At 41.6% G+C, this 12,869-nt stretch overlaps 1 protein-coding gene across 1 annotated transcript; it reads right to left on the bottom strand.

Annotated features, from left to right (window-relative positions):
• Positions 1-3,559: 3,559 nt before the first annotated feature.
• LOC128701469 (bestrophin-2-like) lies at positions 3,560-12,493 on the bottom strand. Its single transcript, XM_070100186.1, has 9 exons — positions 12,229-12,493; positions 11,901-12,011; positions 11,568-11,739; positions 8,533-8,662; positions 7,977-8,215; positions 7,431-7,664; positions 6,844-7,188; positions 6,232-6,292; positions 3,560-3,792 (listed from the first exon to the last, which is right to left on the bottom strand). The coding sequence occupies exons 1-9, from the start codon at positions 12,297-12,299 to the stop codon at positions 3,731-3,733; spliced, it is 1,425 nt and encodes a 474-aa protein (XP_069956287.1). The 5' UTR covers positions 12,300-12,493; the 3' UTR covers positions 3,560-3,730.
• Between the last annotated feature and the right edge of the window lie 376 nt (positions 12,494-12,869).

The raw sequence follows: 12,869 nt of genomic DNA on the forward strand, positions 1-12,869 counted from the left end.
ATGTAGTGTTAGTTATAATGTTGGTATTATGTAGTGTTAGTTATAATGTTGGTATTATGTAGTGTTAGTTATAATGTTGGTATTCTGTAGTGTTAGTTATAATGTTGGTATTATGTAGTGTTAGTTATAATGTTGGTATTATGTAGTGTTAGTTATAATGTTGGTATTATGTAGTGTTAGTTATAATGTTGGTGTTATGTGTAGTTTATGTTGGTATTCTGTAGTTAGTTATAATGTTGGTATTATGTAGTGTTAGTTATAATGTTGGTATTATGTAGTGTTAGTTATAATGTTGGTATTATGTAGTGTTAGTTATAATGTTGGTATTATGTAGTGTTAGTTATAATGTTGGTATTATGTAGTGTTAGTTATAATGTTGGTATTATGTAGTGTTAGTTATAATGTTGGTATTCTGTAGTGTTAGTTATAATGTTGGTATTATGTAGTGTTAGTTATAATGTTGGTATTCTGTAGTGTTAGTTATAATGTTGGTATTATGTAGTGTTAGTTATAATGTTGGTATTCTGTAGTGTTAGTTATAATGTTGGTATTATGTAGTGTTAGTTATAATGTTGGTATTCTGTAGTTATAATGTTGGTATTATGTAGTGTTAGTTATAATGTTGGTATTATGTAGTGTTAGTTATAATGTTGGTATTATGTAGTGTTAGTTATAATGTTGGTATTATGTAGTGTTAGTTATAATGTTGGTATTATGTAGTGTTAGTTATAATGTTGGTATTATGTAGTGTTAGTTATAATGTTGGTATTATGTAGTGTTAGTTATAATGTTGGTATTATGTAGTGTTAGTTATAATGTTGGTATTCTGTAGTGTTAGTTATAATGTTGGTATTATGTAGTGTTAGTTATAATGTTGGTATTCTGTAGTGTTAGTTATAATGTTGGTATTCTGTAGTGTTAGTTATAATGTTGGTATTCTGTAGTGTTAGTTATAATGTTGGTATTCTGTAGTGTTAGTTATAATGTTGGTATTCTGTAGTGTTAGTTATAATGTTGGTATTATGTAGTGTTAGTTATAATGTTGGTATTATGTAGTGTTAGTTATAATGTTGGTATTATGTAGTGTTAGTTATAATGTTGGTATTATGTAGTGTTAGTTATAATGTTGGTATTCTGTAGTGTTAGTTATAATGTTGGTATTATGTAGTGTTAGTTATAATGTTGGTATTATGTAGTGTTAGTTATAATGTTGGTATTATGTAGTGTTAGTTATAATGTTGGTATTATGTAGTGTTAGTTATAATGTTGGTATTCTGTAGTGTTAGTTATAATGTTGGTATTATGTAGTGTTAGTTATAATGTTGGTATTCTGTAGTGTTAGTTATAATGTTGGTATTATGTAGTGTTAGTTATAATGTTGGTATTCTGTAGTGTTAGTTATAATGTTGGTATTATGTAGTGTTAGTTATAATGTAGTGTTAGTTATAATGTTGGTATTATGTAGTGTTAGTTATAATGTTGGTATTATGTAGTTGTATAATGTTGGTATTATGTAGTGTTAGTTATAATGTTGGTATTATGTAGTGTTGGTTATAATGTTGGTATTATGTAGTGTTAGTTATAATGTTGGTATTCTGTAGTGTTAGTTATAATGTTGGTATTATGTAGTGTTAGTTATAATGTTGGTATTATGTAGTGTTAGTTATAATGTTGGTATTATGTAGTGTTAGTTATAATGTTGGTATTATGTAGTGTTAGTTATAATGTTGGTATTATGTAGTGTTAGTTATAATGTTGGTATTATGTAGTGTTAGTTATAATGTTGGTATTATGTAGTGTTAGTTATAATGTTGGTATTATGTAGTGTTAGTTATAATGTTGGTATTATGTAGTGTTAGTTATAATGTTGGTATTATGTAGTGTTAGTTATAATGTTGGTATTCTGTAGTGTTAGTTATAATGTTGGTATTCTGTAGTGTTTGTTATAATGTTGGTATTAGTGTTGTAGTGTTAGTTATAATGTTGGTATTATGTAGTGTTAGTTATAATGTTGGTATTAGTGTTGTAGTGTTAGTTATAATGTTGGTATTCTGTAGTGTTAGTTATAATGTTGGTATTATGTAGTGTTAGTTATAATGTTGGTATTATGTAGTGTTAGTTATAATGTTGGTATTATGTAGTGTTAGTTATAATGTTGGTGTAGTGTTAGTTATAATGTTGGTATTCTGTAGTGTTAGTTATAATGTTGGTGTTAGTAGTTATAATGTTGGTATTCTGTAGTGTTAGTTATAATGTTGGTATTCTGTAGTGTTAGTTATAATGTTGGTATTCTGTAGTGTTAGTTATAATGTTGGTATTCTGTAGTGTTAGTTATAATGTTGGTATTCTGTAGTGTTATAATGTTGGTATTCTGTAGTGTTAGTTATAATGTTGGTATTCTGTAGTGTTAGTTATAATGTTGGTATTCTGTAGTGTTAGTTATAATGTTGGTATTATGTAGTGTTATAATGTTGGTATTCTGTAGTGTTAGTTATAATGTTGGTATTCTGTAGTGTTAGTTATAATGTTGGTATTCTGTAGTGTTAGTTATAATGTTGGTATTCTGTAGTGTTAGTTATAATGTTGGTATTCTGTAGTGTTAGTTATAATGTTGGTATTCTGTAGTGTTAGTTATAATGTTGGTATTCTGTAGTGTTATAATGTTGGTATTCTGTAGTGTTATAATGTTGGTATTCTGTAGTGTTAGTTATAATGTTGGTATTCTGTAGTGTTAGTTATAATGTTGGTATTCTGTAGTGTTAGTTATAATGTTGGTATTCTGTAGTGTTAGTTATAATGTTGGTATTCTGTAGTGTTGTAATGTTGTATTCTTAGTGTTATAATGTTGGTATTATGTAGTGTTAGTTATAATGTTGGTATTATGTAGTTAGTTATAATGTTGGTATTATGTAGTGTTAGTTATAATGTTGGTATTATGTAGTGTTAGTTATAATGTTGGTATTCTGTAGTGTTAGTTATAATGTTGGTATTCTGTAGTGTTAGTTATAATGTTGGTATTCTGTAGTGTTATAATGTTGGTATTCTGTAGTGTTATAATGTTGGTATTATGTAGTGTTAGTTATAATGTTGGTATTATGTAGTGTTAGTTATAATGTTGGTATTATGTAGTGTTAGTTATAATGTTGGTATTATGTAGTGTTAGTTATAATGTTGGTATTCTGTAGTGTTAGTTATAATATCAGTATTAACACTAACAGAGTGGTCATGATAGCTAACCTCTCCTACCTGTCTCTTTCCCATCTACCCAAAGCTTCTCTTTCCCACTGCTCTCTCCTAGCTCCTCCTGTCCTTTTCCACTATTAAGTCTTACCATCCCTGTGGCTCATGATAAAAAAAATATATCTTAGATAATAAGCATTTTGAAAGCTGACACTAAATAAGACTATCTCTTAAGATCTTTCACACTGCCGTGCGTCGTCAGGAGTTATGCTCTCTCTCTGTGTGTGTGTATATATATATATATATATATATATATATATATATATATATATATATATATATATATATATATATATATATATACACACAGTGTCGGGACACTTGTCTAGAACGGCAAGAACAGAAGATATCACTGATGCAGTGAAGGATGTGTTCACAACCTCTTATGAACAGCCCAGTGACATCTTTACATGGAGGGGGAGGGGAGGGAAGATCACTGATGTCAGCACCACGGGGACATCAACGTCTCAACACCAGAGGTTGGCTGATGTTACGAAGCGATGTCAGCTGGTGAGGGAGAACAACCAGATTGGTGTTTGCTGACGACCTGACCTGTAATAATAATAATTATATTATTATTATTATTATTATTATTATTATTATTATTATTATTACTGTTATTATTATTATCATCATCATCATCATCATCATTAATATTTTGTGTTGTTTTATGTTAAAAACCATTGTTTTTAAATTTAACCTTGTCAAATGATATTAATTCAGCATATTAACCTTACCTTGTAAATTAACCTGATCTTGTAAATTAACCTGACCCTGTAAATTAACCTGACCCTGTAAATTAACCTGATCTTGTTAATTAACCGCACCTCAGTTAACCACACCTTGTTAATTAACCACACCTGCAGGTTACTAAGGGTGGTAGCGGAGGTACTCAGTCACCGGTTCAGAGAGTAGTCAGAGTACCAACAGCTGCAGAGTACCGCTCGAGTACATGACGACCAGGGGTGCCTCTCCCGACAGTGCCTCTCCCGACAGTGCCTCTCCCGACAGTGCCTCTCCCGACAGTGCCTCTCCCGACAGTACCTCTCCCGACAGTGCCTCTCCCGACAGTGCCTCTCCCGACAGTACCTCTCCCGACAGTGCCTCTCCCGACAGTACCTCTCCCGACAGTACCTCTCCCGACAGTGCCTCTCCCGATAGTACCTCTCCCGACAGTACCTCTCCCGACAGTGCCTCTCCCGACAGTGCCTCTCCCGACAGTGCCTCTCCCGACAGTACCTCTCCCGACAGTACCTCTCCCGACAGTGCCTCTCCCGACAGTACCTCTCCCGACAGTACCTCTCCCGACAGTGCCTCTCCCGACAGTACCTCTCCCGACAGTACCTCTCCCGACAGTGCCTCTCCCGACAGTGCCTCTCCCGACAGTGCCTCTCCCGACAGTGCCTCTCCCGACAGTACCTCTCCCGACAGTACCTCTCCCGACAGTGCCTCTCCCGACAGTGCCTCTCCCGACAGTACCTCTCCCGACAGTACCTCTCCCGACAGTGCCTCTCCCGACAGTACCTCTCCCGACAGTACCTCTCCCGACAGTGCCTCTCCCGACAGTGCCTCTCCCGACAGTACCTCTCCCGACAGTACCTCTCCCGACAGTGCCTCTCCTGACAGTGCCTCTCCCGACAGTGCCTCTCCTGACAGTGCCTCTCCCGACAGTGCCTCTCCTGACAGTGCCTCTCCCGACAGTGCCTCTCCCGACAGTACCTCTCCTGACAGTGCCTCTCCCGACAGTGCCTCTCCTGACAGTACCTCTCCCGACAGTACCTCTCCCGACAGTGCCTCTCCCGACAGTGCCTCTCCTGACAGTGCCCTCACTGCTGCCCACTCTCTTCGCTCCTGTCAAAACATCGTCACTCATTACCAATGGCATACCGATCAGAAATTAAGATTATTATTATTTTATTATTATTATTACTATTACTATTATTATTATTATTATTATTATTATTATTATTATTATTATTATTATTATTATTATTATTATTATTACAATTATTGTTATTACTGTTATTATTACATTATTATTTCTGTTATTACTATAATAATAATAATAATAATAATAATAATAATATTATTATTATTATTATTATTATTATTATTATTATTATTATTATTATTATTATCCTGAAAAACAGCTAAATTCATATTGGTCATACGACTTCTATGGGAATGAGAGGCAGCCACGTTTGATCCAAGGAAGAGGAGGACACACCTGCACCTATTTGTGGTTGCAAAGGTCGAGTCGGCAACCATAAATAGGACCACTCTCTCCCTGCTCCATGAGCTTTATCATACATCTTCTTAAAGCTATGTATGGATCCTGTCTCCACACTTCTCAGATTGTTCCGCTTCCTGACAACTCTATGACTGAAGAAATACTTCCTAACATCCCTGTGATTCATCTGAGTCTTCAACTTCCAACTGTGTCCCCTTGCTGCTGTGTCCCATCTATGAAACATCCTGTCTCTGTCCACCTCGTCTATGTCTCTCAGTGTTTTATATGTCGTTATCATGTCTATCCTATCCCTCCTGTCCTCCAGTGTTATCATGTCCCCTCTATCCCTCCTGTCCTCCAGTGTTATCATGTCCCCTCTATCCTTCCTGTCCTCCAGTGTTATCATGTCCCCCTATCCTTCCTGTCCTCCAGTGTTATCATGTGTCCCCTATCCTTCCTCTCCTCCAGTGTTATCATGTCCCCCTATCCTTCCTGTCCTCCAGTGTTATCATGTCCCCTCTATCCCTCCTGTACTCCTGTGTTATCATTTCCCCTCTATCCCTCCTGTACTCCAGTGTTATCATGTCCCCTCTATCTCTCCTGTACTCCAGTGTTATCATGCCCTCCCTGTCCTTCAGTACTCACCTATTTGTGGTTGCAGGGGTCGATTCATAGCTCCTGGCCCCGCCTGCCTGTGTGTGTGTGTGTGTGTGTGTGTGTGTGTGTGTGTGTGTGTGTGTGTGACAGAGAGAGAGAGATACCTGGGGAGGGTAGAGCTGGATCATTATCTCTCACACGCTGCTCAGTTGCTCTCGTTTCTATCTGAAAAAAAAACATCATTCTTTAAACAGTCATCAGACACGTTTTGCCTCAACATATACCTTCAGTTTCGCCCGCATAACACACTGTTGTACGAGCGAAACGTTCCAGCGGTAAAGAAACCCAAGGGTTGGGCTCGTGTCTTATTCTCCTTCCTCTGTACTCGACTGGAGAAGCCTTCTGTGTAGGCGAGAAGTTTCGGAATAAAGATACCTAACTGTTGCACTTGTGTCTTACTTAACACAAGTATATAAGTTCAAGTGCGTAGACATAAGTGTAGACAAATGGTTCAGTGAACTGACAAGTTGATAAATTAGGCACATGTGGCTTCATCAGACCAATACAGAGAAGAATGGTGAAGATCGGAAGAAGTTTGAAGTAATCAGTCCCTTAATCATATTGATGGACTGATTGCATCGACTACAGGCTGAGAGACTGATTACCTCAAAGTCCTTCTGACATTCAACCATTCTTCTCTGTATTGGACTGATGAAGCCACTGTGTGTCTTAGGTTATTAGGCAGACATAACTGGAAGACAAGTCATATCAGTCACCTTCCAGGGAACACTGCAACTCTCCTGACGATTTAAGTCACTGATCCCCGACCTGGAACACTCTGATGAACCCAGGTCACCTCGACCTAGGTCATAACCCAGGTCACCTCGACCCAGGTCATAAGTCAGGTTATCCTGGCCCAAGCCACTCTTGAAATCGGAAAATTCTTGGCCGCCTTGACAGTAGTTCCTGGTAGGGCGATGCTTGAGGTTTTCCCGACTCGCTAAGTGACCCAGGTCATTGGCTGACCTTTCATAGACCTCCGTGATGACCTTGTCCCAACACAGGTCACCGAGATTCAGCGGGTCCTCGCTAGGAGTCACGTCACCCAGCAGGTAAGACATCTGCAGGGTAATACTCACTGAGTTTACTGTGTTTAACTTCACAATATTCTACCTTCACACACTTTATGGACTCAACATATGTACTCGCATTTGTAAACAATAATTTGAAAATTGTCCTCTTTTCAAATAAGCAGAAAGAATTTTTTTTTCTTTGCTATGACTTCGGAATTTAAGTTATATCATGTACTTGTAGAAATAAAGATTATTATTATTATTAAGGGGGTTGGTATTCCGACACTAACTTTGAGGTGGCGCTCGAGTATGAGATCCAAATCGAAGTCATCGTCATCTTCTCCGAAAGGGTTGACGAGGGACTCGGCCACCTTGAGCCACCCCATGTAGAAGAAGAACTGAAGGAGTGTGAAGATGGGTACGAAGAAGTCAATGGTGCGGTTGGTGTAGTTCTGGGCCGGGTCCAGGAACTGTCGACCCAGCACGGAGAAGAAGAAGAACGAGTACACTGCCATCGTCACCACCTGCAACATGTGCAACACACATTTGCAACATGAATGGTGAAAATTAGACACATGTGCAACATCTGTCGCCATCCAGTGGCTTTATCAATACAAACTCAAGATCATAATTGTAAAAACAGCAGAACTATATACAAAAGATTACCTCATCTTTATCTCACTACTACACGTGCTGCCTCTGTGTTTGACTGAAGAAACCTACTGTGAAGGTGAGACGTTACATCAATAAAGATACCCAGCTGGTACGCATATGTCTTAATCATCAACTTGTCAGTATTTTATACCATTATTCCCTACCCTTATCCCCTGACTCACCTGGGTATACACCAGGGGGACACTGATATCCGTCCAGCGCACCAGCATCCCGGCCTTGCTGCGCAGACTGGTGAGTTCGCTGAGCAAGAGGTTGAGACCGTAGTCATTCCTGACGTAGCCGGAGGTCCTGGCACTCTCCATCAGCTGGCAAGACCACATCAGGGGCAGTGTCGACAGTGCCGCACTGGTCACTCTCTCCTGCTGCTGCAGGACTCTTACCTCGTTTGGAGTGACGTAGCCTGCAGGAGACAGGGAGGAGCAGGAGCTTACGTCAGTAGATTGATGTAGATGGATAGAATTAGAAGGATAGATGGAAGGAGTTTGTGGGTTCATTGATGTGAGTATTGATGCATTAACTGGAATTCTGTACTCTCTTCTTAGTCTTCCTTATTAAGAAATATAAACAAGGTAGACTTGAAGATTCTCTCTCTCTCTCTCTCTCTCTCTCTCTCTCTCTCTCTCTCTCTCTCTCTCTCTCTCTCTCTCTCTCTCTCTCTCTCTCTCTCTCTCTCTCTCTCTCTCTCTCTCTCTCTCTCTCTCTCTCTCTCTCTCTCACCTGCTCTGATAATCTCCCTGTAAGTAGGGAACTTCTTCAGGACCTTGGGAGAGATGTTAGTGAAGGTAAGGAGGCAAGTCAGGTTGACATAGCGTAGTACCGTCGCCCTTATCGCCCGAGGTGTTCCATGCTAAAATTTACAAGGCGTTACTGGGGTTACATTATTATTATTATTATTATTATAAGTTGTAGCAGTATTGTTATTATTATTATTATTATTGCTGTTGTTATTATTGCTGTTATTATTATTGTAATTATTATTATTAGTATTAGTATTATTATTACTAAAATTATATTATTGTTATAGTTATGTAGACAGCCTGTACTGTCTGCACAGACAGCCCATGCTGTCTGCCAGCTTAGTTCATATTTCGCGCCATGCTGGTGCTGCCACCTATAGGCCTTGCCACTTCAGTATGCCCAGACTTGCCTCACTCTCACTCACACAGTGGCCTAGCAGCAACACACAAGGCCTCCCAGCTCTCTCTCGTGGGATGGCCCTGCCCGGGCCATGGGCACAAACACACAAGCCTGTGTACCCACCATGACTTAACAATAAAGTAAGAAGCCTCCGAAGACGTATCATTAACCACCCACTACCAGAATACCAAACAAATCCCTTTTTATAAATGGTACCAGCGGTGGTCGCAGCAGTTGTGTTTACCCTGGAGAGAGGAAGGAGAGGTATGAAGTCATCTTCACTTCATCATCCCATACAAGAAGCATCCGTCTCTCAACGAGTTATCCTGATGTCGTGTCTGCACTTTTGAGCATCCAGACACAGGTACAAGCAGGATCCAGCCGAAATTTGTCGAAATTCTTCGAGAATTGTGAGTGGCGTCACAGTGACCCCACGCTACAGCGTCCCACGCTAGTGTCCCACGCTGTTTCTCAAGTCACGTGTTCAGCGTCACTTGTATGTTGCTGCTGTTGTTGTTCAGCTCAGCACAGCTGTTTCAGCAAGCCAGAGGTGAGTTTTGTGGTGATTTCTGCATCCAGTGTGAGCTTCTCCACGTGTTTGTGGGTGGAGGAGGAGGAGGAATGGCCAGATGCTCCCCTGCCATACACTCACCCATGCTCCTCGCCACCACACTACCATACACTCACCACTGCCCACTCTGCTGTGTTTTCTGCTGTTTTTCGTGTGATTCATTGCCAGAGCTGTGTATCCGAGTGCCCGCTACGTGGACCAGCATGCCACGTAGATCACGACACCACGTGGATCACGACGCCACGTGGATGTGGGCGATGTCACATAGACCTACGAGCTACGTGAGTTACCAGATGTCCCAAGGCCACATGCTGTGGTCTGCTGCCAGCATCACATCGACGTCACCCACGATGCTGCCCGACTTCATGACGTCACGATGTTTGCTGACGTCACCTCACGATGTCTGCCTGACGTCACCTCGAGATGTCTGCTGACGTCACCTCGAGATGCCTGCTGACGTCACCTCGAGATGTCTGCTGACGTCAGTGCTGCTGACGTCATCACGCCTGACATCAAATGATGTCACATCGAGTGTTTCTAGTAATTATTTTAATATTGTCGAGAAGATTGAGAGAAGATATATGTCGTGTTAATTAATTCCTCTCAGTCAGTGTTCTCACATTTTAGTATGTCTTAGTGTCAGTTTTATGCACAGAAAAGCATCATTTGCTAGTTTAAGCCATGTTGTACCGCAGGTGTGTGTAGTTTCCATGTGTCCAGTGAGGTCTGAGCCAGACCTGACTAGCACCACTGTGCTAAGTCACCCGTGTGACCAGTGGTGACCAGTGCGTATGACAGCTGATGTCAAGACAGCCCCGAGTGACCGAGCCCTCTTGTACAGAAAGCTTTTATGCTCGTCGCTCGTGATGTTCTGCAGAATCGTACCTGCTACGATTCCCATCGAGATTTGTTTCCCTTCACCTCCAGACCGTCAGAATGCAGTTATATGTAGAGAAACAAGTCTGGGGACGCTTAGACTAACCTCTGCTATAACTCCAACTGTCGAGAGAATGACACACTGTGTCAGCCTCGTGTCACAAGCTTCAGTGAGCAGCCTGCACAAAGAAGATGTCACTTTGACTGCTAGCTCTCTCACTGCAGTCTGGTGTATGATGTTACGACTCCCAGATGTTTCGCCCAGTCGTCTCTGCCACGACTCGCTCCACAACTCGCTCCACGCTCGCCGGCAGTGACAGCCCAGCGACAGTACCAGTCGAGAAGTGTCCTCCTGAGTCGCTTGCCAGAAGTCCTGCCCAGTTGCCGAGTTTTGTCGACGCCTGACTCGAGGGCACCAGCATGTCGTGCCCCAGGTTGAGTGAAACCTGCAGCGACTCCTAAGATGACTGCTTCACCGTTCCAGAGGAGACCGTACCCTGTTACATCACAGCTCAGCCGCAGCGATGTCTCCTGTGTTGCAGTATCTGTCCAGACGCAGGAAGGCGTGCAGTGATGCCCTTCGACGCTCACTGCCTTTGACCACGATGTTTAGCACACCCCACATGTTTTTTTCTTCCCTCCCTGTAGGAAGTTTTTTTTCCATGTCCATATCTATATATATGTTTTTATTTTGTGTTCTGTGCCCTGTTCCTACGAGAGAGAGACCGAGTTTCTTTTACTACCAGCATTGTCGCGTCGGGACGACGCACGGTAGGTGGCCGAGCATATGTAGACAGCCTGTAATGTCTGCACAGACAGCCCATGCTGTCTGCTAGCTTAGTTCATATTTTGCGCCATGCTGGTGCTGCCACCTATAGGCCTTGCCACTTCAGTATGCCCAGACTTGCCTCACTCTCACTCACACAGCGGCCTGGCAGCAACACACAAGGCCTCCCAGCTCTCTCTCGTGGGATGGCCCTGCCTGGGCCATGGGCACAAACACACAAGCCTGTGTACCCACCATGACTTAACAATAAAGTAAGAAGCCTCCGAAGACGTATCATTAACCAACCGCTTGCAGCACCTACCAAACAAACCCGTTATAGTTATTATTATGCTTGACACAACACACACACACACACACACACACACACACACACACACACACCTTGCCTCTGATGTAAGCAGCACAGAGGAGAGCAAAGTCATCTGGCCAAGGGATGCTGAGATACTGCTCCCACCATCTGTCCACCACCACGCTGACGTAGAAACCCAGCACGAAGGAGATGGGAATGAGGTTCCTGAAGTAGTCACAGTAGAGGGAGAGATGCTCGAAGATCCTGGTGGCAGGAGAAAGAGGTGTGTTTACTGTTTGTGCAGTGGTAAACACCCCTACTATCAACAGTAACCAACCATCCTAGCAACAGTAACCAACCATCCTAGCAACAGTAACCAACCATCCTAGCAACAGTAACCAACCATCCTAGCAACAGTGACCAACCTCCTCTGGTATTCGTTAAGAGCAAATCTGTAGACCATGGAACATATGAAGTAGAGGAAACAGTAGACGAGTGTGTCGGGCCACACCAGCTTGTAGATACTACCACGCCATCTGTTGACAAGAAATCAACACTTCATTAGGTTTCATTCTTATCTGCTATACGAGGGTCCTGTACTCTATATAACATTCCCTCCTACCTGTACTCTAGTGTATATAACGTTCCCTCTCACATGTACTCTAGTGTATATAACGTTATATACACTAGAGTACAGGTGGGAAGGAACGTTATGTACATTAAACGTAAATTAAGACGTGAATTAAGACGTACCTGAACAAGAGACGCCAGAAGGAACCAAAGCCTCGACACTCCGACACTTTTTGTGTGTACGACACTGTCATGATGGTGAGTAGACACTGTATTGCTCACAGTGACGGTGTATGGTGACGCTGTCGAGGCTGCAACAGTGCACTTACTACAGTGCTTGATGGTGACGTGTGGTGCTTCTTACAGTGACGGTGTACGGTGACGCTGGACAGCTCACTTGTGGTCTCCACTAACACTGGAACAGTAACGGTGAAAAAGTATGTTTGAGTTGTAGTGACACTACGGTGATGGGGTCTTGATGTTTCTGTGGTGATGGGACCTTGATGTTGCTATGGTGATGGGGTCTTGACGTTGCTATACTGATGGAACCTTGATATTACTAGGGTGACTGCTACCTCGATTTTGTTATGGTGATGAGACTTTGATGTCACAATGATGGGGCATTGATTTTGATATTATGGGACATAGATGTCGCTATGATGGGACCTTGATGTTGCTATGGTTGTGGGGCTTTGATTTTTGCTATAATACTAGGACTTTCTACTTCGTTGTGTTTACAAGACTGAGTCTTGTTAGGTGTACGTAGTTAGGCTGTTGGTGTCTTGGTTACTGTGGTCCTGACGTGATCCTCGTCACCTCAGCAG

Source organism: Cherax quadricarinatus, chromosome 72 (genome assembly GCF_038502225.1).
Source record: "Cherax quadricarinatus isolate ZL_2023a chromosome 72, ASM3850222v1, whole genome shotgun sequence".
Classification (NCBI taxonomy): domain Eukaryota; kingdom Metazoa; phylum Arthropoda; class Malacostraca; order Decapoda; family Parastacidae; genus Cherax; species Cherax quadricarinatus.

Excerpts from the sequence above, each read along its gene's own strand:
- LOC128701469 (XM_070100186.1), bottom strand. The coding sequence starts at position 12,299 with ATGACAGTGTCGTACACACAAAAAGTGTCGGAGTGTCGAGGCTTTGGT. Across the intron at positions 12,012-12,228 it reads TTCTGGCGTCTCTTGTTCAG|ATGGCGTGGTAGTATCTACA; the intron begins GTACGTCTTAAT and ends TCTTGTCAACAG. Across the intron at positions 3,793-6,231 it reads TCCAGCTCTACCCTCCCCAG|GTCAGGTCGTCAGCAAACAC; the intron begins GTATCTCTCTCT and ends TTATTATTACAG.